This window comes from Dunckerocampus dactyliophorus, chromosome 9 (genome assembly GCF_027744805.1).
Source record: "Dunckerocampus dactyliophorus isolate RoL2022-P2 chromosome 9, RoL_Ddac_1.1, whole genome shotgun sequence".
Lineage (NCBI taxonomy): Eukaryota > Metazoa > Chordata > Actinopteri > Syngnathiformes > Syngnathidae > Dunckerocampus > Dunckerocampus dactyliophorus.
Genome location: NC_072827.1, coordinates 19,260,223 through 19,282,766, shown reverse-complemented (window position 1 = coordinate 19,282,766; position 22,544 = coordinate 19,260,223). Strand labels below are relative to the sequence as shown.

General features: G+C 39.8%; 1 protein-coding gene across 5 annotated transcripts in view; it reads right to left on the bottom strand.

Annotated features, from left to right (window-relative positions):
* pikfyve (phosphoinositide kinase, FYVE finger containing) overlaps positions 1-21,691 on the bottom strand; it is a 31,307-nt gene extending 9,616 nt beyond the window's left edge. For 3 of the 5 annotated variants that reach the window (XM_054786267.1, XM_054786266.1, XM_054786271.1), the window contains exons 1-21: positions 21,543-21,691; positions 20,539-20,729; positions 18,053-18,220; positions 14,971-15,080; positions 13,608-13,779; positions 13,311-13,518; positions 11,685-11,711; positions 11,371-11,460; positions 10,482-10,638; positions 10,226-10,383; positions 9,569-9,680; positions 9,311-9,458; positions 2,452-2,616; positions 2,315-2,377; positions 2,123-2,252; positions 1,867-2,047; positions 1,717-1,791; positions 1,500-1,607; positions 1,277-1,417; positions 887-1,013; positions 12-817 (exon numbers count right to left, since the gene is read on the bottom strand). In XM_054786267.1, coding sequence (XP_054642242.1) covers positions 12-817; positions 887-1,013; positions 1,277-1,417; positions 1,500-1,607; positions 1,717-1,791; positions 1,867-2,047; positions 2,123-2,252; positions 2,315-2,377; positions 2,452-2,616; positions 9,311-9,458; positions 9,569-9,680; positions 10,226-10,383; positions 10,482-10,638; positions 11,371-11,460; positions 11,685-11,711; positions 13,311-13,518; positions 13,608-13,779; positions 14,971-15,080; positions 18,053-18,220; positions 20,539-20,729; positions 21,543-21,565 — 3,360 coding nt within the window. In that variant the 5' untranslated portion in view covers positions 21,566-21,691. The remainder of the gene's footprint in view (positions 1-11; positions 818-886; positions 1,014-1,276; positions 1,418-1,499; positions 1,608-1,716; positions 1,792-1,866; positions 2,048-2,122; positions 2,253-2,314; positions 2,378-2,451; positions 2,617-9,310; positions 9,459-9,568; positions 9,681-10,225; positions 10,384-10,481; positions 10,639-11,370; positions 11,461-11,684; positions 11,712-13,310; positions 13,519-13,607; positions 13,780-14,970; positions 15,081-18,052; positions 18,221-20,538; positions 20,730-21,542) is intronic. The other 2 variants (XM_054786269.1, XM_054786268.1) reach the window with 1 other exon arrangement.
* Positions 21,692-22,544: the final 853 nt, after the last annotated feature.

The following is a 22,544-nucleotide window of genomic DNA, read 5'->3' as shown; positions in this document are numbered from 1 at the left end:
ACTCCACATGCCTGATCAGGGAAGTAGTCCCTGCTGGGGCAGTGCATTCCAGCAGGCGTGAGGAGGAACGGTTCTCGGAATGTGATGAAGGGCGAGATAGACAAAATGATGTCCTTCAGCTCCTGCTTGAAGACAGCCGAGATGGACTTCAGTTGGTCATCAGTCGACGCCACCTGCTCGGCGACAAACACGCCCGTGTCGTCCTGGAGGGGGTCCCGAAACAACCGGGGTGTTTCTGATCCCTTATCTTCCGTGCTTTCCGGATCTTCATTTGCTTGCTCCCCCGTTTCCCTGCCGAATGTGTTTGGAGTCATCTCCTGGTTGTCGTCCATGAGGAATGGTGGGGATACTGACAGAGGAAGAGCAGGAGGGCTGGAAAACGGCGAGGAGGTCCTGGTCTCCTTGATTCCAGCTTCCTCACTGTGGATGGAGGAAGCTGATGAACGTGGATGGTCCTGGCTGCTTTCCATCCAAGGGGGAACTGTGTCCTCATCAAGGTGGCCAGGTGGTGCAGAACCATCAGCATAAGGTTCGGCAATTGTGTCCTCAACATCCTTCTGCTCGCTGTCCACCTGCTCCTCGGCGGACGCACCCTCCAGCAGACAGGGGAAAGAGGTGCTCTGGGCCAAGCTGGGAGGCATGGCAAACTCATCCATGAGGAAGGAGATCTCAAGCTGGGAGTGGTAGGCCACGCACACCATCATCATGATGATCTCCTTCACTCGGGCCAGCTCATATTCGGAGGCGCCACGCAGCTTGATGGAGCAGCCCAGGTGGGTGGCGCAGCCCTCAAAGAACATCAGCGTCTTGACCTCATCTGAAACACAAAACATGATGTCACACTGTGTTCCGTGAGCAGTGAAAAGATGGTGAGGTGCTCACTCACTGTTGGCCAGGGTGAAAGGCTGCATGTAGAACTTGTGACAGGTGCCCAGACGAGGCTTGGTGAGGAGTTGATCCATGGACATTACCAGGTCACCTTGGGTCACTCGACTCACTCGATCCAAGACTTGCTAAATTGGAGGGAAACTTGACTGTGATGATATGATATGGTAGCATGATGTTCTAACAGCAATATGTGTTCCGAGAACTTGTTTATGAGCACCAAATGTAAGAAAAATCTATTATCTCCCTCACTTGTTTTCTGTACTTTTGAACACTCGCTTTTGAAGCTTTTTATGACATCATGAAGGAAAAACCTCCTTTCCCTTGGACATGATACATCACATGATACCACAGCTCTACCAGCCATTTGACAGTCAGTTCTTAAACTGACCGGTTTGACATTTATCACCAGAGTGATGCCGTGTTCCAACAGCATGTCCTGAGCGATACGAGACACCGTCTTCTCCACCAGGACCAGGTTTGGCCGAACATCCACTATACGCTGGACGTAGTTCTTCAAAAACTCTCGCTCCTGGAATATAGACAAATCTTTTGTGGATTTGAAAAACCTGGGGATAAAGTTGAAGCAAACATCTAAGTGTGGACCTACGGACCTGCAGCACAATGGGCTCAATGCAGGTGAACTTTGTCTCCTCCCTGTACAGATACTCGATGGAACATTTTAGAAGCAGGATCTTGGGGTTCTTGATGTAGGAATTCATCTAAAAACACAGGTGACGTTAGCAGTCAGTAAAAGCGTCAGAGAAACAAAAAATAGTGCCAAAATGAGCTAGCTCAAGCATAGTTTATTCCACAACAAACCTGACCTACCTTCTTGTGAGCGATGTTCTTGGTGCATATGAAGCCATTCACCACGGTTGAATCAAACTTCCTCCCTCCAGGAATCTAAACCCAAAAATAGAGCTTAGATTAAAAGGTCCTTGTGTGTGTTTGATTCCTTCTCAGCGTGCCCTCCTCCACCTTCTTAATGTGAACCAGTTGTCGGATGTCCATGTCGTCATCGCAGTTCCGTACATCGGGCCGCACTGTCTGGACCACCTGTCGGACGACGGGGACGATGATGTCCCGCCAGGACAGTGACAGGGACTCGCTGTAGAGCAGCTGCTGCAGCAGTGCCATCATGTGGCTGTGATTGGCCGAGCTGAGGACAGAAATGTAGAGTAACATAGCTAAATAAGAACACGCTATTTGATTTAGCTCTTGTATCGGTTCTCACAGCAGCCTCTCCATGGCCTTCTTCTCTCCGTTCTCTTCTCGGAGCTGGTCCAGGGAGCTGTGGTGCCAACCCAGCGGTGTAAACAGCATCTCTTTAGCTTTCTCTTCCACACGTCGGTTGAACAGAGACTCTGCAGTCGCACAGGAAGACGATTGGCAATGTGGCAGAGTCAGTGAGTGCGGACATTCATACCTTTGATGAAGGCATCGCTGATCACGATGTTCTGTCCTCCATCTTCTGACACCAGAAATTCAGCTGCAAAAACCCAAAAGAAGGCTCTCAGCTGCGGTGAAAATATTTCGACAGGTGTATGCATCAGAAGTACAAACCTTTCTGCTCAGTGGACGAAGGCACGTGTGGATACTTGGACTGCTTCTTGATGTGGAAGTTAACGTTGTTGTACTCCATGTTGAGGCTGATGGAGGCTGCTGAGTCACTGTCCACCACTGACTGGGAGCTGCTGACGGATGTCCTCTTACTGGCGCTGGCAGAGCCTGGACATATCCATTAGCAGAACTGTGGCTGGACCAACAAGACAATGGTGGCAATAGCAATGTTGTTGTTGTTTTTTAACAGTATCTTTATACATTTCTATACAAAAACATTTTCATCCTTGTGCACCAAATGTGGGGTGTACCGTTCTAGCCTCATCGAACTTATGGGTCGATATGATGAGAGCTCTGTTGGAGGTTTCCCTGGTTTTAAGATCCGTGTTATCATTGCCAGTCGTACTGAGTTTGGGAGAATTTTATTTTGACATGATTCATTAAACATATTTACTCATGGAAAAAATGAATTATCTTTAAACTTTTAATAAAACTCAAATCGGCAGATCATCTGGTCCTGGAAACTTAACACTGTTAGTACTTTGAATTGCTTTGGATTTTTTGTCAATGGTTAAATCACATCCCAATTCTCTTTTTGCATCGTCTGCCAAAGTTTGAAGACTGTGTGCTACTTTATCAGCTGACAGCTAGTTGTATTTCATTCTCAGGAGTAGTATTTTTCTTTTTCTTTAGCAGGGTCATGATTTGGATTAAGGTTTATTTCTAAATCTTTAATTTGCCTTTCTAAAGTTTCAGCAGGCTTAGTGTAATTCAAACATGCTTAACGAAGATACACAGAAGAACATTTGCACACGTCTGAAAAGGACTAGGAAGAAGCCGAGCTTATTTAATCCTACCCCTTCTCTATGTCTCAGCATGTACCGATAGTCTGATCACTTCCTGTGTTTAACATGTTCTTATATACAGTATTGCATATATTTGTGCTTTTCTCATTTATTTTCAATACGCTATTTTTGGCTACGAGAGCCATGAAAGTCAAATATTTTAAAACGTATTGCTGTGAGAGCCATATTTTATTTTTTTTAACACCGAATACAACAAAATGTGTGCATTTTTAAGGAAGACCAAGACCAAGACTGGTGCTGCATGGTTTTGCACCTTACTCTGTATTTCTTTTCGCTATCTTCTTCGCCAAAAGGGTTGGCTCTGCAGAATTAGCTGCCTACTTGATTAAAAGGAAGGAAGTTTATTCTCAATGACCTGGGTAGGCCACCGCATTGTCCAGTAATAATCAAGTTTCGGTGTGATTTCTGTAAAGTTTTACTTTAAAATGTCAGTGAAAAAAATAAAAAATACATTTTATCATGGTAAAAAATATCAAAGCGAGATGCAGTAATCAAAAGAGCCACAGGTTCCCTACCCCTGCGCTAGCAGATTAGAGCACAATTCAAGTGAATATCTTCAACATTACTGGGAAAATTAACCCTTTGGAAATCAGGGACATTTTTAGCGTTTTCACATACGTTTGTGTTTACCTTTATATCTCACCTTAAAAACTGTTTCTTGCTGTGGCTTGTTCTTTTATTTTAGTGTACCCTCACATGTGTGACTGTACTGTTATTTGTTTCTCGTTTATAAACACATTGGGACTAAAATCATGCAAAAATCTAAAATCTGAGTTGGGAATTTTTTTAAGTGTAATTTTTTAAAGCTGGGATAGGCTCCAGTATACCCCCGCGAACCTAATGAGGATAAGCAGCAGAGAAAATGGATGGATATAAATAAATATAAATTGTATAATTTAAAAAAAAGATCTACAAATTCAGCAAATAACAAATATAACTGTGGTTTGGTTTGGTTTAATTTTATTTGAACATGCATGAAGGTTACAATGGAATACATCTCATGAATCATTTCACAGTTCCACATGTCCAAAAGGAGTAGGAAGAAGCAAAGCTTATTTAATCCTACCCGCCATCTGTTCCACATCTTGTGCAGTACATATTATTCACTTGCTGCATTCCATGTAATATTTTTCCATACAGTAATCAGTGTAATAATAAATAATAAAAAATATAAACAAGCATGACAGAACAATAAGTATAATAATCAAGACTCTTCTGCCTTGTATTTATCAAACATCAACTGCTTGTATTGTTTTTTGAATTTGCTCATCTCGGTGCATTGTTTGAGTTCCTTGCTCAATCCGTTCCATAATTTAATTCCGCATACTGAAATGCTGTGGGTTTTCGCCGTTGTTCTCGCATAGAAGTGTTTTAAGTTTCATTTTCCCAAGATCATATTTCTCCTCTCTTAAAGAGAAATACTGTATGAGTTTTTTTGGGTAACAAGTTATTGTTAACTTTATGCATTATTTTAGCAGTTTGAAAATTTTCTAAATCAGCAAATTTTAATATCTGTGAGGGGTTGTATGTTCTCTATACGCAGCATTATGGATTATCCTCACCGATCTTTTTTGCAGTACAGTGAGTGACTGAAGATTGCTTTTAGAATTATTGCCCCATATCGCCACACAATAAGTTAGATATGGTAATACCAGAGAACAGTAAAGAGTGTAGAGTGAGTTTTGCTTTATTCAATATAGAAGTATTTCTCGCCACCTTTTGTTGTATATTTTTGATATGAGTTTTCCAACTCATTTTTTCGTCTATCATGATCCCCAGAAACGTATTTTCTTTCACTCTTTCGATATCCACTCCATTCATTTGTATTTGATCGTACGTATCCTTTCTGCTATTTCCAATTTTAGTTTTACTTAAGTTCAAGGATAATCAGTTTTTTATCAAACCATGTCTTTAATATGACAATTTCATCCTTGACCTTTTTAATTACTTCTTGTGTGCTTTCCCCAGAACAAAAGGCAGTGGTATCATCCGCAAATAATACCAACTTTAAGTCTTTTGTCACTTTACAAATGTCGTTGATATACAAGTTGAACAGTTTTGGTCCCAATATTGACCCCTGGGGTACTCCACACGTGATATTTAAACTCGCAGATGTGTATTCTCCTAGCTTTACAAATTGCTTCCTGTTTGCTAGGTAGCTTTAACCCAATTCAAAACGAATCTTCTGATTCCGTACCTTTCTAATTTTGTTGTTAAAATATTATGATTAATTGTATCAAAGGATTTTGTAAGATCCATAAAAACTGCAAGTGCACACTTTCTGTGGTCTTAGCTGTGGTCTTAGCATTAGTAATTTCCTTTAAAGTTTCCAGTCTGAAATGATAAGTTACTAATATATGTTCTGCATCAGTTGATGTTTTTGCCTTAAAATTGTTGACAATGTCAGTGATTTCCTTTTTAGTTACAACAGTGAGAAACATGGAACAACAGTGAGAAACATGGAATTGAGATTCCTATCTATGGTTTCATTCCATTCGTCCATTGTCCAGAGTTTTGGAGTTTCTTCTTCCAGTTTTGGTCCAATATTTACTAAATAATTGTTGAACATTTCAACTACCTCATTCATATCATCCTTATTAGTGTTTCCAACCATAAAATAGTGAGGGTAGTCTGCTTTCTTAGTGCTGTTCCTTATACTATTTAAGATGCCCCAAATTGCTCTGTTATTTTCATTCTTATCTAGTAAATGCCCTCTTGCACACAATCAAGAATGTTGTCAACTTATTTTTATAAGCTTTACACTTTTTTCTGCTTCCTTAGTTTGTTGTATGATAAATTTCCTGTATAATGTATTCTTCTTCTTACAGGCGTTTTTTTAGTCCTTTTGTCATCCATGGCTGGTTGTTTTTTGTTTGTTTTTTCTTCTCGGACTTTTCTTGCCAGGGACAGTTGTTATCGTACAGCTCCATATAAATCCATAGAAAGTTGTCATATGCTTCATCCACATCTTTTGCACTGTAGACACTCTCCCATCTTTGTTCTTCTAGAGCTTTCCCTAAAGCGCTGACGCTATCCTCTGTGCAGTCTTTGAAAAGTCTTTTTAGCCACCACCTGTCTTTTATTATAATGTTCATTGTAAATGATAAACACTGGAAGACGATCACTGGTGTCACTGATTAACAGGCCACTAGTTGTTTTATTATCAAAGTCATTAGTGAATATATTATCGATAAGGGTGGCACAGTGGTCTGTTATTCTGCTTGGTGTAATACTTTTAGGATATAGACTCAAACTGTACATTGTGTCTATGAAGTCATCTATTTCCTTGTGCTTATGTGGATTCAAAAGATCAATACTGAAGTCTCCACATATAAAAATTGTTTTTTGACCTATGTCTGTAAAGATTGTCTTAATCCAGTCCTCAAACATTCCAATGCTTGACTTTGGAGTTCTAATTAACACATTTTTGCTTTTTTCTTTACAGATTTCAATCGTTATACATTCTAGGATGTTGTCAATAACAAATGACATATTCTTCACCGTTTTGTTTTTTGTCCGCATACACAGCCACACCTCCTCCACTTGAATTGTTCCAGTTTAAACAGGTCATTTCATATCCTTCCAGCTCAAAGTCCATACCTTTCTTAGCATTAATCCAAGTTTCTGAGATTGCAATTACTTTAAAGGGTTCCTTGAATTGGTTACAATATTGTTTGATGCTATTAAAGTTTGCATACATGCTTCTGCTGTTTATGTGGATAATGGAGAACTTATTGCCGATATTAACATTATCGTTGTATTGCTCCTCCGTATAATAACAACAGTAATTTGCTGAGTCCAGATCTCTATGTCTTTTCCCAAATCCAATTGTTTGTGATCTGTGAAACAAAAAGGTGTCCAATTGTAGATCTTCTTGTGGCATATTAAAGCCGTTTTCCTCCATGTTGGGCGACCTCAGTATTTATCTAGAACCTTGATGTCTTTGACATCAAGGTTCTAGGTCCTCCAATTGGTCCTCCAATTAATTTGATGAAGATTGTGCAGTTTGCACTCCATGTTCCTTTGATCCTTCCTTGCTTCCTCAGATCACGTGCTTTCTCAGCGATTTCAGCATTGCGCTTTGTCAGGTGGTCATTCAAGTAGACGTTTGTTCCTTTCAGATTCTTTCCTTGTTTCAGCAGTGCAGTCTTGAATTTCCTGTTGGTGAACTTGACACTGATGACAGGTAGTGCTGTTCCTGCCATACAGTGGCAGGTGTCAATAGTTTGGATGTCTACGTCCACCTCCTTAGACTGCAAAAAGGTGACAACTTGTTGTCCGTTGAAGCGACATCCATTTCATCTGGTTCGTCATTATTCGCCACTGACAACTGACAACACTCACAACGACATAGTGTTCTGATCCATGTCATCTATGGTGGTTTTCAATTGCTCAATGATTGTCTTTTTCTTCAGACTCTTTTTTGAGAGTGTCTCTCAGTGCTGCATTACTTTCCTGTAATTCTTTGTTCTCCAGTCTTAGACATTGAACTTCATCCGTCAAGTCCTGGACCTTCTTCATTAAGAAGCCCTTGTTTTGTTGCATGGAGCCTATGTTTTGTTGCAGGGAGCCTATCTTTTTTTTGCATGGGATACAGCTTCATTACCTCCTCCTCAATATGCTCCAGCTTCTTGTCAAGTTTCAGTAGCATTTGCGCTTGGGTAGCTTCTTGCTTTTGCGCTATGCTATTTTCTTGCTTTTTTCCCCGATCTGCTGTAACTTCTTCGTAACTTTCCCCATTTGTGCGTCCACATGACTACTTAGTTGACGCTTCCAATAGAGCATGTCCTCGTCGTCAGGTCTCGGCGGTGGGGTGGGTACAAAACTCGCACCTTCGGATATCGGTGACTGGGGGGCGGGTACAGAACCGGCACCTTCCATACTTTTAGCCGAATCCGGAGTGCTTCTACTGTAGATCCGCTTCTTTTATCTCTCTTATCTTTGGCATGATTGCGGTTGCTTAGCAACACCGTCTCAAGTGTTGTCAATTAGCCGTTATCTTGTTTTACACTGCTTTCGGTGTTTAATGTTCGTTGTAACAGCGAGTTCGTGTCTCTCACCAGGCCTTGTTAGCCGGAGATATCCCCTCAAGAAGACTCCTATACATATATATGTATATATGACTCTCCAACTATACGTTTGTTTTGGTGAGTTTAGTCCACTCGCTGGTCCGAATTAAAGCAGAAATCTCAGCACTCACTTGCAGAGTTGTAATCACAAGCTATGGTCAGGAATAGTCACAAAAACTTGAAAACTCCGGTAACAAAAACGGAGCTCTTCCCGGTAAAATAGTTACTCAGAATTTGTTACCTTCAAAGCCAGGCAAGGCCTCAGGCAGTTACTATTTACTAATTATGTACACAACAAATAATGATGTGTGTCTTTGTGTCAGTTGGCCACTTGATGGCACTATATTGGTTCACATTTCCCCCCTCCCTATAGAACCCCGCTAAGATGCACAACTATAAATCTTATGTCCTGTACAGGCTAAGTTTTCATTTCCTCAACTGCTATCTATTAGCAGTAAAGCATTTATTAAGGGGGAGGGGCCATGATTTGTGCAAATACATGTTTATATTAATGTCACATAACATGTTTATATGTAGGTAGGTAGGTACAACTACATGTAATATATGTCAAGTACCTAAGCAGGCTGGATAGAAGCAGACCAATCTGAGTGCAGACTCCCTGGAACATAAAAATGGAAGCATAAAACTACACAACTAAGCAACTTGAACTTCTGTTTTTAATTAACCACATAACCGGCGATTATTTGAGATGTCTTGTCTATTAGAGTGGAGGACTACTATTTAAGGAAATTTGGTATCTCAGCTTCTGTGTGGTCATACAGACCTACGTCAAAGCTGCCCACCTGTCCTTAAACCACAATGGTACATTTTCCTCAATCTGCAAAAAATTTTTCTTTCTTGACCCAATGCCATTCCCCTCCACAAAAGAAGTTACGAGTTCAGATGTGATACACAAGCGACACCTACTAGGTATGTTGTAGTCCGACTCGTCTGCCAGCTGCTCTGTGTCACTGTCGTCAAACTTGATGTCCTTGAACCAGGACGGCTCGGAATGTCCCTCCACAGAGTTGACGCTGTCAGTGTCTGGAGATGGTGTCTCTGAGAACTCTGTGCTCTGCAGACCATACAGGCACCATCAGAGTGTTTTTTTTACCTTACTGAAAGAATCACCTGTGATATTTCGGTTCACAAAGAGGAGTTTCTCCATCCGCTAAGGGCTGTCACCTGCAGGGGGCGATAGAGGGCGTATTCATCCCTGAAGAGCTGGTCGTTGTGAGTGACGCAGTCCAGCCAGCGGCCGTCCACTAATGCCTGGCCGATGGCGATCGCCTGGGCCCTGGAACACAAAAATCCCAGAAGGAAGTATTGGAAATGCTCCAAATAATGCCTTTATTCAATTAACCACAGAGTCTCCTTTCAAAAGCAAATAACCGCTGAGGTCTCTGATTAGCGCTGGGTCAAAAAACATTGCCATTAACAGCTGTGACTGTAGGCAACAAGCACAATCAGCACCCAGCAGCATTATCTACGTTAGCATGCGCTCCAAAATGTTGCTGTTCGTGTGAAACTCATGCATTTTACACTTGTCGTCGTGTCGTTTACAATGAACTCATCAGCGCTATTAATGCTGACTGAGCAGTTTATGCCGCACCGCTATTACAACATTGGTTCTGTCACTGCAGTGTTGTGCAAAAATAAATGGTCAAGGACAGCTACGTTTTCCTTTCCACTTTCTCATGCACGCCAAATCATTATTAATGTTATGAAATGATTTTGTATATATAATGAGTTTTCACATTTAGGAAATAACAGCCTCGCTCCAATTATCGCCTGCTTCCAATTAACGGCCCATTCCAAGCTAAACAAACGCTCTGATGGTACCTGTTGGAGATGGTGCCGTTCCTCAGCAGCCAGTTGACAAGCTCCTTCCCCACAATGCAGTTGGGGTAGGTCCTCAGCCAGTACCTGTGGTCCTGGAACTCCATCCCCGTGTTGTTGTGGCAGATCTTCTTCCACAGGTCCTTCAGCTGAGAGGAGTCCTGCAAGACAAAAGCCAGTCGAGGAAAATCAGCAACCTCTCCTCCCTTGTGAGCGAGCGGCAAACAAAGGTGGAGTCAGGACAAGCAAAGTGGCCAACCAGGATGTTCTTCCTTTCCTCCTCGCTGTGGTCCAGCTTGGTGACGCTCTTTGCGCCCGACAAGGCCCGCGTGGTTGGTGGGCTGATAGAGCTGTCGTAGGAAGGCACCATGGAGGATCCGGAACGGTCCAGTGACAGGTTGGTGACGCTGGCGGACCTGGTGGGGGGAAAAACGGAGGATCATAGGCATCTAATGAGTAGAGACAACTCTTTTTGAACAAGGAACCCTATTTGTCTACTTAACAAAAAAAGACAATGATAACTAAAAGTGCTTGGTTGCAGATGATCACAATGTACCCCTTTGGGCATCCTCCTAAAAGTTGAGGAGCACATTACAACTACAACTCAAATGAAAGTCACTCTTCTCTTGAATGTCATGGAAATTAAACTATGAGAAAAACATGTCACAAATTCATCAAAATTGAACAACGAGCCACCATTTTTGGTCCATGTTGAGCTCTCACGTGCTGTCAAATAGTGCATAAAATAAAATCTTGGACAAAGTGGGATACAATAATGAAAAAGTCAAAATTAAACATAATGAAATAAATTATTGTCGCTGTTCAATAAAAAGCATGTATGTTCCAATTTTATTAAGATTTTTGATAAACTAAATATTTTTGTATGTCATTTAAAAAAATAGTGAAGGTTATAATAATATATCATTATTAAAAATTCATTATATTGATTATTATTATTTCTTGAATATACTTAAGTAGAAATAATGTACTACAGTTATCATCTGGGGTGAACTGAAGCATTTGCTATATTATCCAGCATCTGAGTACCTAGAAAAGCAAAGTGATGCAAATAATGTGATTATTATTACTATTATTATTATTCTCATTATTATTTAAATGAGTGTCCTTTAAAAGGCTTGTGGGCCCACCTCTTCCTAGTGGGGGTTTTACACACGTCTTCTTGCAGCGTGGTCAGTCTGGAAGGTAGGCCACTTTTCTGAGGTTCCTGATGGATCATTCTAGTGCACATGTACATACAGTAGACACACACACACACACACACACACACACACACACAAGATAGATCTTAATATTGTAGTCATTACTGTCTTGCCATCACCATCCCACCTAGTGGTAATCATCATTAAGCGTGAGCATGCACAACACTATCTCCTCTACAGAGAACACGGCTAAAGCTGAGAAATGACATGGAGGGGGAAAAAAAACAAACAACGACACTCACGTTTTTCTCATCCCAATGGGAGTTTTTCTATGCCAGGAGAGAGGAAAGATATTTTTCTTTGAGGCATGTTGGCAGAAGAAAACAAAACAAACAAACAAAAGCAGCAGCAAGCTCCAATGCAAGCAAAGCCAATAAGCATGATGATGGAAAAATCAACTCATTGTTGGATGCCTAGCGTGACAAAGACCTTACTTGAGCATTCAGTGAGCACTTTTGTGCATGGCTGGGGAAAAAAGGTTAAATAAAGAGTGGTTGAAGATTCTTTACCAAAACTATGCTTAAGTGAACTCATCCCGTCTGCACCCTCTTTATCTTTTTTCTTCATGAATTGAATTACAGCCAGTTTGCTGGCTAAGTCTAATCCTAACAGGATGTCTTTTTAAATGCAGTCACAAGCAGAAAAAGCTCATTTATGACAGGCAAGTTATAAGGACATGTGATTGTGATTGATTTGAACCATGCTCAAAGACAGCAGAGGAACAGATGTGTGCGGTAGAAAGCATTAACGTAAACTTAAAGTCTGAATGTAACCATGTAAGTTAGTCATGTCCACACATACACTGGTATTTTTAAAAACTATTCTGGAGTGAAAGAAATGTATACACCAATTAAAAGTAATTGGTGGAAAAGGCACAATATTAAATACAATTGACGAATGATCCTAAAAAAGTCCTTCTGACTCGCAAATCATGCCGTACTGTGCGATACAGTTCCACTCAGTGTGGCGATAATGTGAAATAATTACTAAGCGAGTGCTGATTTAGAGCCAGCTGTTGGCTCTGATGGGTCACTGCTCCACTCCGCAGTGCTGTGCTTCTGACTCTGACCCAGCAAGAGGTGTACAATAACTAAGAAACTGGAAGAAAGTTATTTGTGGAAAAAGCACAATGACAAATAAAACTGACTAAAACTTAAATATATATATATATATATATATATATACTGTATTTAAATATATATTTAAATATAATCTAATATCACACATAATAGAATAATATAAATAAATAAAAAATATATTTTTTTATCTTGACATTCTAGGTGCTAATATGCATCAATTACTAAGCGGGTGTTGATTTGGCTCCATCTACTTGAGTTGGTGGAGAACTACGCCACATGGCCCCGATGCTAGCAGATGGAAACAGCAATATATTTTCACAACAAATTTGTACATAAAAATCCCATTTCATGGCTTATTCCTTGGCTATGTTTTATTTTTAGTGTAATCTTGCTAACTAACAAACATAAAAATCTGTAAATATGAAAAGGCCTTTGCAAGCTGTCAAACCCATACTAAATCCACAAATGGCAGTAATTTCTGGAAAAGAAATTAATCACCTGTGTGGACTGACAGTATAGTGTAGTTTCAATTAATTTAAAAATAATCAACAAAATACAACATTCAATTTGTTCATGTAAGAAAAATTTAAAAAACACAAGCACAAGCCCAAATGCATAATAGAATATATATATTTTTTTAAATACTGGTGTTTATGTGGACATTTTTGTAATGGAGGGTTTGCAGGCAATGGCTAGAGGTGTTAACTGTGCATGAGTCGATTCGTTCAGCCAGATTTTGATTGTGTGAGTCTTTCAAAAGGGGAGAAAAGGATGTCACAATTGCTTCACCTCTGCCAGGTCAGATCTTCCTCAAGGAAGATGTTCCTGCTAGCCTTGCGCCCCCCGACAGGCGTCCGTGGCTCGCTGGGTTCCAACATACACACAGAGCACGAAGAGTCAGACAAGACGTTCAGATCCTCGCCGATGGAGCCCGACTCAGCCGAGTAAGCGTAGTTTAGCGCTATTTTGCGACAGTACGTACAAGCTCGCAGGTCTCCTAGATAACATGGTGAGGAAAAAAAATTGTCACGTTTTAGTCTGCTTTTATGTCAGTGGGTGTCATAGCAACGCCTCGGTCCAGCTCACCTGTGTAGCCCATGAACTTGCCAGGAATCTCCTGGTTGCAGCAGCGGCTGCAGAAAATCTGTCCGCACAACCTGCAGTGGTGGCGCCGGCGAAATGTGGTGAACTTTTCATTACAGTCGTAGCACTCCTTGCACTGGCTGTCGGGCATCCAGTACTGCTTCAGGTCGCTGTCCTGGATAGGTAAATATTTAATTGGTCTGAAAATTATGACTTTATGATTATTACACTACAAATAATGTATCTTTGTAGACTTATAGTGACACTGGATGGTAGAATGTACATCATTAACCTGTTGCCATTCATACTACGTTTTAGTTTGTTGTTTTGAGAGTTTTCTAATGTTCTAATGTAAAATATGTGTCGTGGCTCAGATAATGGTTCAGAAACACTTTTCTTAAAGCCGGGGTGCCCATTACGTCGATCGCGAGCTGCCGGTAGATCACCAAGGTAGTTTTGGTCAATTGCATAAACGTCACTTTGTAGATGTCATATGACATCATGTGCTGACATTAAGCTCCCCTCCTGATTAGCTCTTGCTCCCCCGCAGCATTTCAAGCTACACACGGAGATGCAACTTTCATCTTTACTGTATTATTGATTGTGGACAAACTAACACAGCGGTAAGATGCTTATATCTATAACAAAATCTGTTCACTTGTAGCAGCTAGTTACGTACAAAAAAAAAAAGTGTATTGTTTGAGGGCTTTGCTTCGCATCACAAACCCCACTACAGAAATCAGTGTTTTCTACACGTTCGCTTCTTATTTCATGATGAAATTAAAAATGTGCCCATTACTGAAACCTTTTTAAGATGTCGGCTTGACTTCGGCTGCATTGTCTTTTGCATAATCATTTTCAGCAAATGCTAACTGGCTGTAACACATGAACTGTGTCTCCTAATGAACGTTACATAGCTAATTTGACTGGCATATTACCAGTACTCAGGTTATGTACACAACTTATGTACACAAGGAATTATGTGTAATTATCTTTATTGCTTTATTGAATATAATTATGATATCAACTACTTTGATTACCTGTAAACTTTGAAAATGTGAATGTGCAATATCATTAATATTTACAATAGTATTTCAAAGTTTACCGGTTAGATTTTATATACAGTATGTTATATGTTTTATAGAAAGAGGTAGATCATTTTGACTTGTAACTTTCATGCTGAAAAAGTGCGTGCACCCTTGATATACATGTATAACGTACATAAATATGTACTCCTTTTTTTTTTTTTTAAATACAGTAAATAAATATATTTTCCATATTTATAGTAGGAGGTAGATCTTTGGAACTTGGTCATTTTAAAAGTAGCTTGCAGGCTGAAACAAGTACTGTATGGGAGGAACCATACCTGGCTTTTTCCATCCATAATTTCCTTGAGTCGCTTCAGCGCCGTGCGAAGCTGCACAGCCGTGCGGGGGTCATGATTGCTCAGGGGCGTATCAGACTTCCTGCTGCTATCTGAAAGGACGTTTGTTTGCATACATACAAAAGAAAAAACACACACCACATACATGAATACTGTGAAACCACAGCGTGTACCATAGCTTGCAAACAGCAAATGTTATCTTTCCCAGTGTATTATGTGACAATGCAGCTCAAAACCTGCATTAAAAGATTAAATAAGTAAAACAAAAAATCTAAAAGCATCTTTAAGCTTTGCCAGTGCCACACAGTTAGTCGTGCCTCAAATAGTGGCCTGTGATAGATGGTATGCCTCAATTAATTATTGGATGAGTCAACTTGAACTACTTTTTGGACAGAAAGTTTTTAGGTTGACAAAAACAAAAGTCACTGACACAAAATTTGGAGTTATATGTTTTTCCTTTGACAATGATGGTATATTATATTTATTATAATACAAAATGTCTTCTTCTACTGTATTATTATTATTACATAAACATTATTTGTTTTTGGAAGCCATTCCAAAATATGTTATTTAGAGATGCTTGATATTAGCTTTCTTAGCGATATACGATATACCAATATTATCCAGCACTTCAATACAGATACCAATATAGGCAGCAACTCTTCCTCCAAAGTAATTTCATGTAATGAACATATGATGCTTCTTCTGCGGCAATGCCACTGGACGCATTTCACAAATAAACACTGTTTGTGCAAAGTAAGACAACAACAGCAATACACAATACAAGTTATAGAAAAGTGCCAAAACGCTGCAAGTGACTCAAACTGATTCTTCCTGAGGTGTGAAATTAGATTAGAAGAATTGAAGGAAGGAACTCACCCTTACATAATGCATAAAATGCTTTATGTCATGTTCTGTTAGAGGTTACAGGTTGGACTTCAGCTTTGGTTTAATTTTCACATTGTTTCCTGTTTTGCGCTCTTATTTTGCTTTACTGTTTCCTGTTCGGTGTGCTGTGTAGTTGCTTTGCGGTCACTGGAAAGCACGTTCAATGGCACCTGTTTCATACTACAGTCGTCCCTCGCCAATTAGCAATTCAAATTTTGCGGTTTCTCTGTATCACAGTTTTTCAAAAATATATTAATTAATAAATCATCCTGTTTCGTGGTTGAATACGGCCTCTTCTTAGTAAAAAAAAATATGCATATTGAAGCAAATGTTACGTATTTTTTGCGTAAATTAAGCATTTTCAAGCATAAAAATGGCTCAATGAACTAAAATACAAATACAGTATACGGCATTCAAAAGAGTGACCCCACCAACTAGCCGGAACTACTTTCTTCAAGACCAAAAACCGACCAGAAATCAGCTCACGGGAAGAAATGGGGGAAAAGTCACTGTTGATGCACTACACTGCTGATGGGGATGGTATACAACTTCATGTCCAAAAATTCGAACTATCCCTTTAATGCAAATGAAACAGGCACGAGCATACCCATTTGGAACAGGTGGTATTTATCAACACGCATTACTTACTGGTGCGTATACAACTGGTGTCCCCACATTTGATAATATGAATTTCTTTTTTACTTGCACACATTTCAGTTTTATAAAATCATTTAGAACCTTTTCTACGCACAGGTTGATAAATGAGGCCCCAGGAAACTGGAAGTCACCCTGGAAAGGGTCTGGCCGGTCAGTACAATGGGAGATAAATTACCAAAATTTCCGGTGTAGAAGCCTGTACTTTTTTCTTCAAACTTTGAACCAAGTGATTTATACAGCAGTGCGGCTAATTTATGGCCATGTTCTAATCCTGTGACATCTCCTTTACTTCAGACAGACTACTAATGGTTTAAATACTGTTCTGCTCGCTTGTCAGTGAGGAAACGGTAGCTCTTTCTTTGGCAGGAGCCAATCACTAACTACACATTAGTGAACTCACAGCCTCCCTCTGGTGGACAGGGGCAGCTGAACGAGTCATTGCAACGCTCCGGCAGCCATGGCCAATGAAATGCTTTGCTGGGAAGTAATGCATGATGGTAAACCGTTAAAATAGTTGTTTTTTTATTCTAAACTCTTGTTTTTCATTAAGATGACACTGTGAGTAAGACGGTTATATTAATGACCTCCTGTGACTTCTGATGGGTTGATGGGTTGATAAGCTCGTTTTTCTCATAGCTTACGATTGGCTCCTGTCAAACAAAGAGTAGCTTGGTCCTCACGGACTTGTGCGTGCCACAATACGTCATTTTATGACGTTGACATGTGCGGCTTATATTCCAGTGCAGTTTATATACTATATGTACAAATCTGTTTTTCTCTCTAAATTTAGTTGGTGCGGCTTAAACACCAGTGCTTCTTATCACTGGAAATTACAAAACAAAGGCACAAACTCATTTTAAACACCTTCCTGTTCCCTCTCCATCATTAGGTGTCTGTCAGGCGTCTTCAAAGGGTGAGTACTTTTATGTTATTTGAGTTTTATTTACAGTGGTTAACTTCTTGTTACACAGAATGTTTTACTTTAATTTGTCTTAAAACTGTAGCCCCTATATGAGGAAATGTGCTATGTTTATATCTTTTAGTTATTCAGTCAGATACCTACTGTAAAAGAACAGCGCACATTTCAATTCTTGAAAATAAGTGAAAATAGAAACAATTTTAAAAATGGATGGGAACCATGAACATTAGGAACAGGTGAGTGAACACACCGAAAAAATACTAATGGGTAGAAAACAGAATGTTACAAATGCATAACTCAAAACACACACACTGGCATGCACAAATAGAACTGCTTTTGTGTGTGTAGAATTGTTCCAGTCAAGCAAAATGCCGATGTTGCAGCCTTTCACACAACCTTTGCTCCTTTTAAACTAAAAATCCACCACAATAGAGCAGCAATTAAACCACAAGAGGCAATTTTACAGCACATTAAAGTACTGTTATCAGGTCCTTCTGATTAGTTTGAAATAAAAATAGACTTTTACATGGCCATTAGAACGGAACAAATAAAATACTCTAAGAGTGACACAGACAACATCTACATTAAGTGTGCTTTTACCCGAGGCGGTGGAGGTGCGTCGGAGGTGCTCGGGATGCGCCTTCCGGTGCGCCCTGGAGCCATAGACGGAGGGGGAAGAGCTGGACCAGCTTCTCCTATCAGACTCAAGGGGGGAAGGGGATGGCTCGTCCGGCTTGTCCGAAGCAGCGGGGGGAGGACGAACCTCCTCTGTGCATGAAAGAGGAAAAATATTGTAATGTCTGTTTATTTGAAAGGCATGTAAAAAAACCTGCCAAGGACAACATGTATCATGAAGTACAGGTGGAGATTTACCTAATGAAGTGGCTAATGTCAACACCTTGTGAAGGAAATCAAGTGTTAAGTGCACAAATCTTATTGCCCGTTTCCCAATTTGGAGCCTAATGACACCAACATGTTAATACAGTACGGTATAGGGATCTTGCTGCTCAGAGTTGTGTCATGTGACCCGCCGAATGCCAGCACAGGACCAGAAAGAAGGAGCAATTTCCCCCATGACCTCACAAGACTCTGACAGCTGCTGCTGCTGCTGCTGGAGGTTTCTAATAATGTACTTGGAAACGAGTCTCATATGTACCCATGCAGTATTGGAGAAACTTCAATGTGCCATTACTATATAATGTGTGGCTCACTCTTTTTGTCCTTAAAACTTTACTTTATCAAGATACAGTGGAACCTTGGTTAGTGTCCTTAATTGGTTCCGGAAGGTTCGACTGTAACCCAAATCACTAAGAAATGTAACTTTAAATCCAATTCATCTGTAACATCAAAAATGTGAAGACAAAACACCTTTTTTGAAAGTTTTACAATTATGGTTTTACATGCAGAAAACGATTTGAAATGCATACAAACACACAAAAATGAATGAATGAAAACGATGAATGAAAGGGATAAATGAACCTTTAAGGTTACTTTTACAGCCACTGAAGATGTGATTCTTGATGTGACTGTCCCCAAAGACACAATGTAGCAGCGAGATTATTTCTTGAATTCAATAGTGTTTCTCAACCCAAAATGGAGCCAAACAAAGTTGTAAGTGCCAGGATTTTGACAAAGAAGGCAAGAAACACTATTGAATTCAAGAAATAACTCATGAAAATACAGGAAGGCTGCCACATCGCGTCTTTGGTATCAATGAATGAAGTCAATCTTTTTTTTCTGCCTAATTTATTTGAACATGAACATAGTAACATAGTACAACTTAAATACATGCACACAAATAAACATAACAGGAAAAATAAAAACAAAACAAAAAATATATGAGTCTAATTATTTTGTCATTTGCATGTTCAAAATGGCGTGGGAGGAAGTCAAAACCTATCTAGCCCCACCCCTTCACCTTGCATAATAAATAATTAACACAATAATTACAATAATCACAACATGAATGAATAGTTAAAGAGACAAAGGAACAAGTCAAAGGCAGTCATTCAATGTGTGTTCACTAAAAATGTTCATTTATCCCTTTCATCGTCATTTATATGCATTTAGAACTGTTTAATGCATGTAAAACATATAATTATAAAACTAAAAAAAACATTCTTGTGTTCACATTTTTGAGTCACCCGCTGGTGACATCATAGACAGGCGACGTAACGTAGCTAACTTCCGTTTTCCATTTTCTTTGCTAGCTAATAGGATACTAGCAAGAAAGGATGTTTTCTGATAAAAAATACATTAAGAATACAGATGGACTCACGCGATATATTAATAACACAACAAGATGCATGCCATATTGTACGCTAACCGGAGAATGCACAGGGCCAAAATGTGGTGTAACCGAAAAACACGCTAACCGGGGCGGACACTAAGCGAGGTTCCACTGTACTAAGGGCAAAACGGGTAACTTCCATGGAATTTTGCAAAAGTCTTATTTAAACGCATATCACCGCCAGGGTCTCTAATTAGCTGTGGGTGTAGGCAACCTCCTGATGTAGTTTTTTTAACTTCACAACAGATTTCTATATGATGTGTAAGTGCCATACCATAAGGTCGGTGTGTGTTTAAGTTATCCCTGATTTCATTTTTATGCCGCTCCTAAATCTTGTGAATTTCTCACGTCACACCTTTAGAAAGTCAATGTACAGTATGACAACTTGACAGGTGTCCAGCAACTGCTCAGTACCGTTTTTTCTTGAAAATGGCAGCCAGAAAAGTGTTTGGAAATGGGCGTGATAGGACCCCTTTAATGAACTCCACTATTTGCGAAACTCATGTGTTACATTGCCGTACTGATGTTTATAATGACCTCATCTGCTGAGGAGTTTGCACCTTACCGCTATTACAACATTGGTGCTGTTGCTGCTGTGTTGTGCAATACACTTAAAAAAATCAAGGACCGCTACGTATTCCTTTCCACTTTCTCATGCTCTCCAAATCATTATTTCAGTTTAAATAACTTGTTGTATATGAGTTTTTACATTTGAAAAATAACACCTTCTTTCCAATTATCGCTTGTTTCCAATAAGCAACAATGATAACCTTTCAGATGGGAGGCGGCGGCTGACCTTTGTTATTGAAGCGAAACAGGTTGACGAAGGAGCTGTACGCCGAGCGCAATGGCGGCTCATCCTGCTCCGGGCTGAGCGGCTTGAAGTGCGTCAGATGGGAGGGACTGGCGGGCGAGGTGACGGGTGGCTCTACGCTCCAGTCTGACGGCAAAGACTTGTCATCGGCGGCCATCTCCCGGAATCTCCTCCTACAGGGGCAAGACACAGCACACGATCATGTGACCCCACTGTACTTGTGTAGCAATTGTGTAGGTTAAATGGACACTGTAAATTGTCCATAGGTGTGAGTGTGAATGGTTGTTTGTCTATATGTGTCCTGTGATAGGCTGGCAACCTGTCCAGAGTGTACACCTAAAGACAGTTGGGATAAGCTCCAGCTCAGGATGCATGGATAATAATAATTCATCAGTCATCATTAATTGTCCATTGGTCCTATTACATAAAACAGTACTTCCACACAAATTACTACAATTGTCAACATGCAATGACATACATACTGACATATGTTACAACATGAAACATGTAAAGAGAAAAATTGCTATACTAAATACAGCTAGCATAAATAAAAAAAACTGCACAATCAATAGCAAATTGACTAATGTGTTACTGCTGAGAGGTAAAAAGATGACATACTACCACTATTACTACAATAACAACAATGTGATTACCATTTTAACATATGCAGAACCCTACGTTTACAAAAAAAGGACGTCACTATAACTTCCTAGACTTGAAAAGTTCAGCAACAAACTGTCGTCATCCAACACCGAAATAGACAAGAAGTAGACGAAAATTGGGAAATATTATATTAATATTATATTATAAATATTATAATATGCGAATATCTAATCCTCCAACTCCGGTGCTATCGATTAGTCCGTTATCGACTGACTTGTGAAATATTACTGATCGAGTCCGAACTTTCTCCACAGTAGAAAACCCGTCGCACAGTTAGTTTTTTTTTGTTTTTTTTTAAACAAAACAGAGTTACTTCAACTTACTCTTTGAAGAACTGGCCGAACATGATGTCATGTCATATGGGATCTTATGTAGCGAAAATAGCAGAAGTGCTAGCATCACGTCTCCACCTCGTCATGTGACCATAACAGGCCGTTTGCTTGACGGCACTGTCTGTCTGTCTGTCTATCTGTCTGTGTGTGTGTGTGTGTGTGTGTGTGTGTGTCTGTGTGCGTGCCGCTTGACAGTCCCAGACCAAGCCCATCATTAACATAATTGACATACAAAACAAAAAATTAATCCTTCTGTCTGAGCCGCAAAGTTTTAACAGTGATCACAGACTGCCATTCCCTATTAATGGCAGTCAAACTTAGGACAACCTTGAATGTTTTGCACTTTAGATCTAAAGCTAAACAATGCAAAAAACAAAACCCAAGCACATAAATGCTCATATGTATTTTAACTCCCTACCATAATGTCAAGTTAGCTAGTGCAAGCTAGCTAGCTCCTGTTAGCCTCCAATGCTAAATAGCCGGCGCACAAGCAATTTTTGACCCCGCTTTCGACTTACCCACTTACTTATGAATTACATCGGTGCTCGAAGCCCTTTCAGAACTGCCAGGAATCTGTAAAAATACATTTAAATACTCCTAAAAAGACGTTTGACTTAAGAAGACACTTGTACTTGGGTATTAGTGCTAGCTTAATGGGCAGGCATTACAAGCTGACCCGGCACGCTCGGTGATCGATTGAATGAGATGGTTTGTATTAACAGATTTCAATACAAATACATGTTGAAGTTCATATATCTACATATGTATATAAACATGATTTATAAGTGATTAATCCATAGAGTTACCAAGATAAGCAACCCAATGTGTCTCTAATAGTAGTGTGTACCTAACCTATTAATGTATTGTCATTACGGATTTTACTGTATTGTAAAATACACGAGTTGTGTTGTTTAGGGGGGGGTTCTAACCATTTTTACTGAACTGTACCAGTAGTACAATGCATAAATATTATAACCATAAGAAACAAAATAA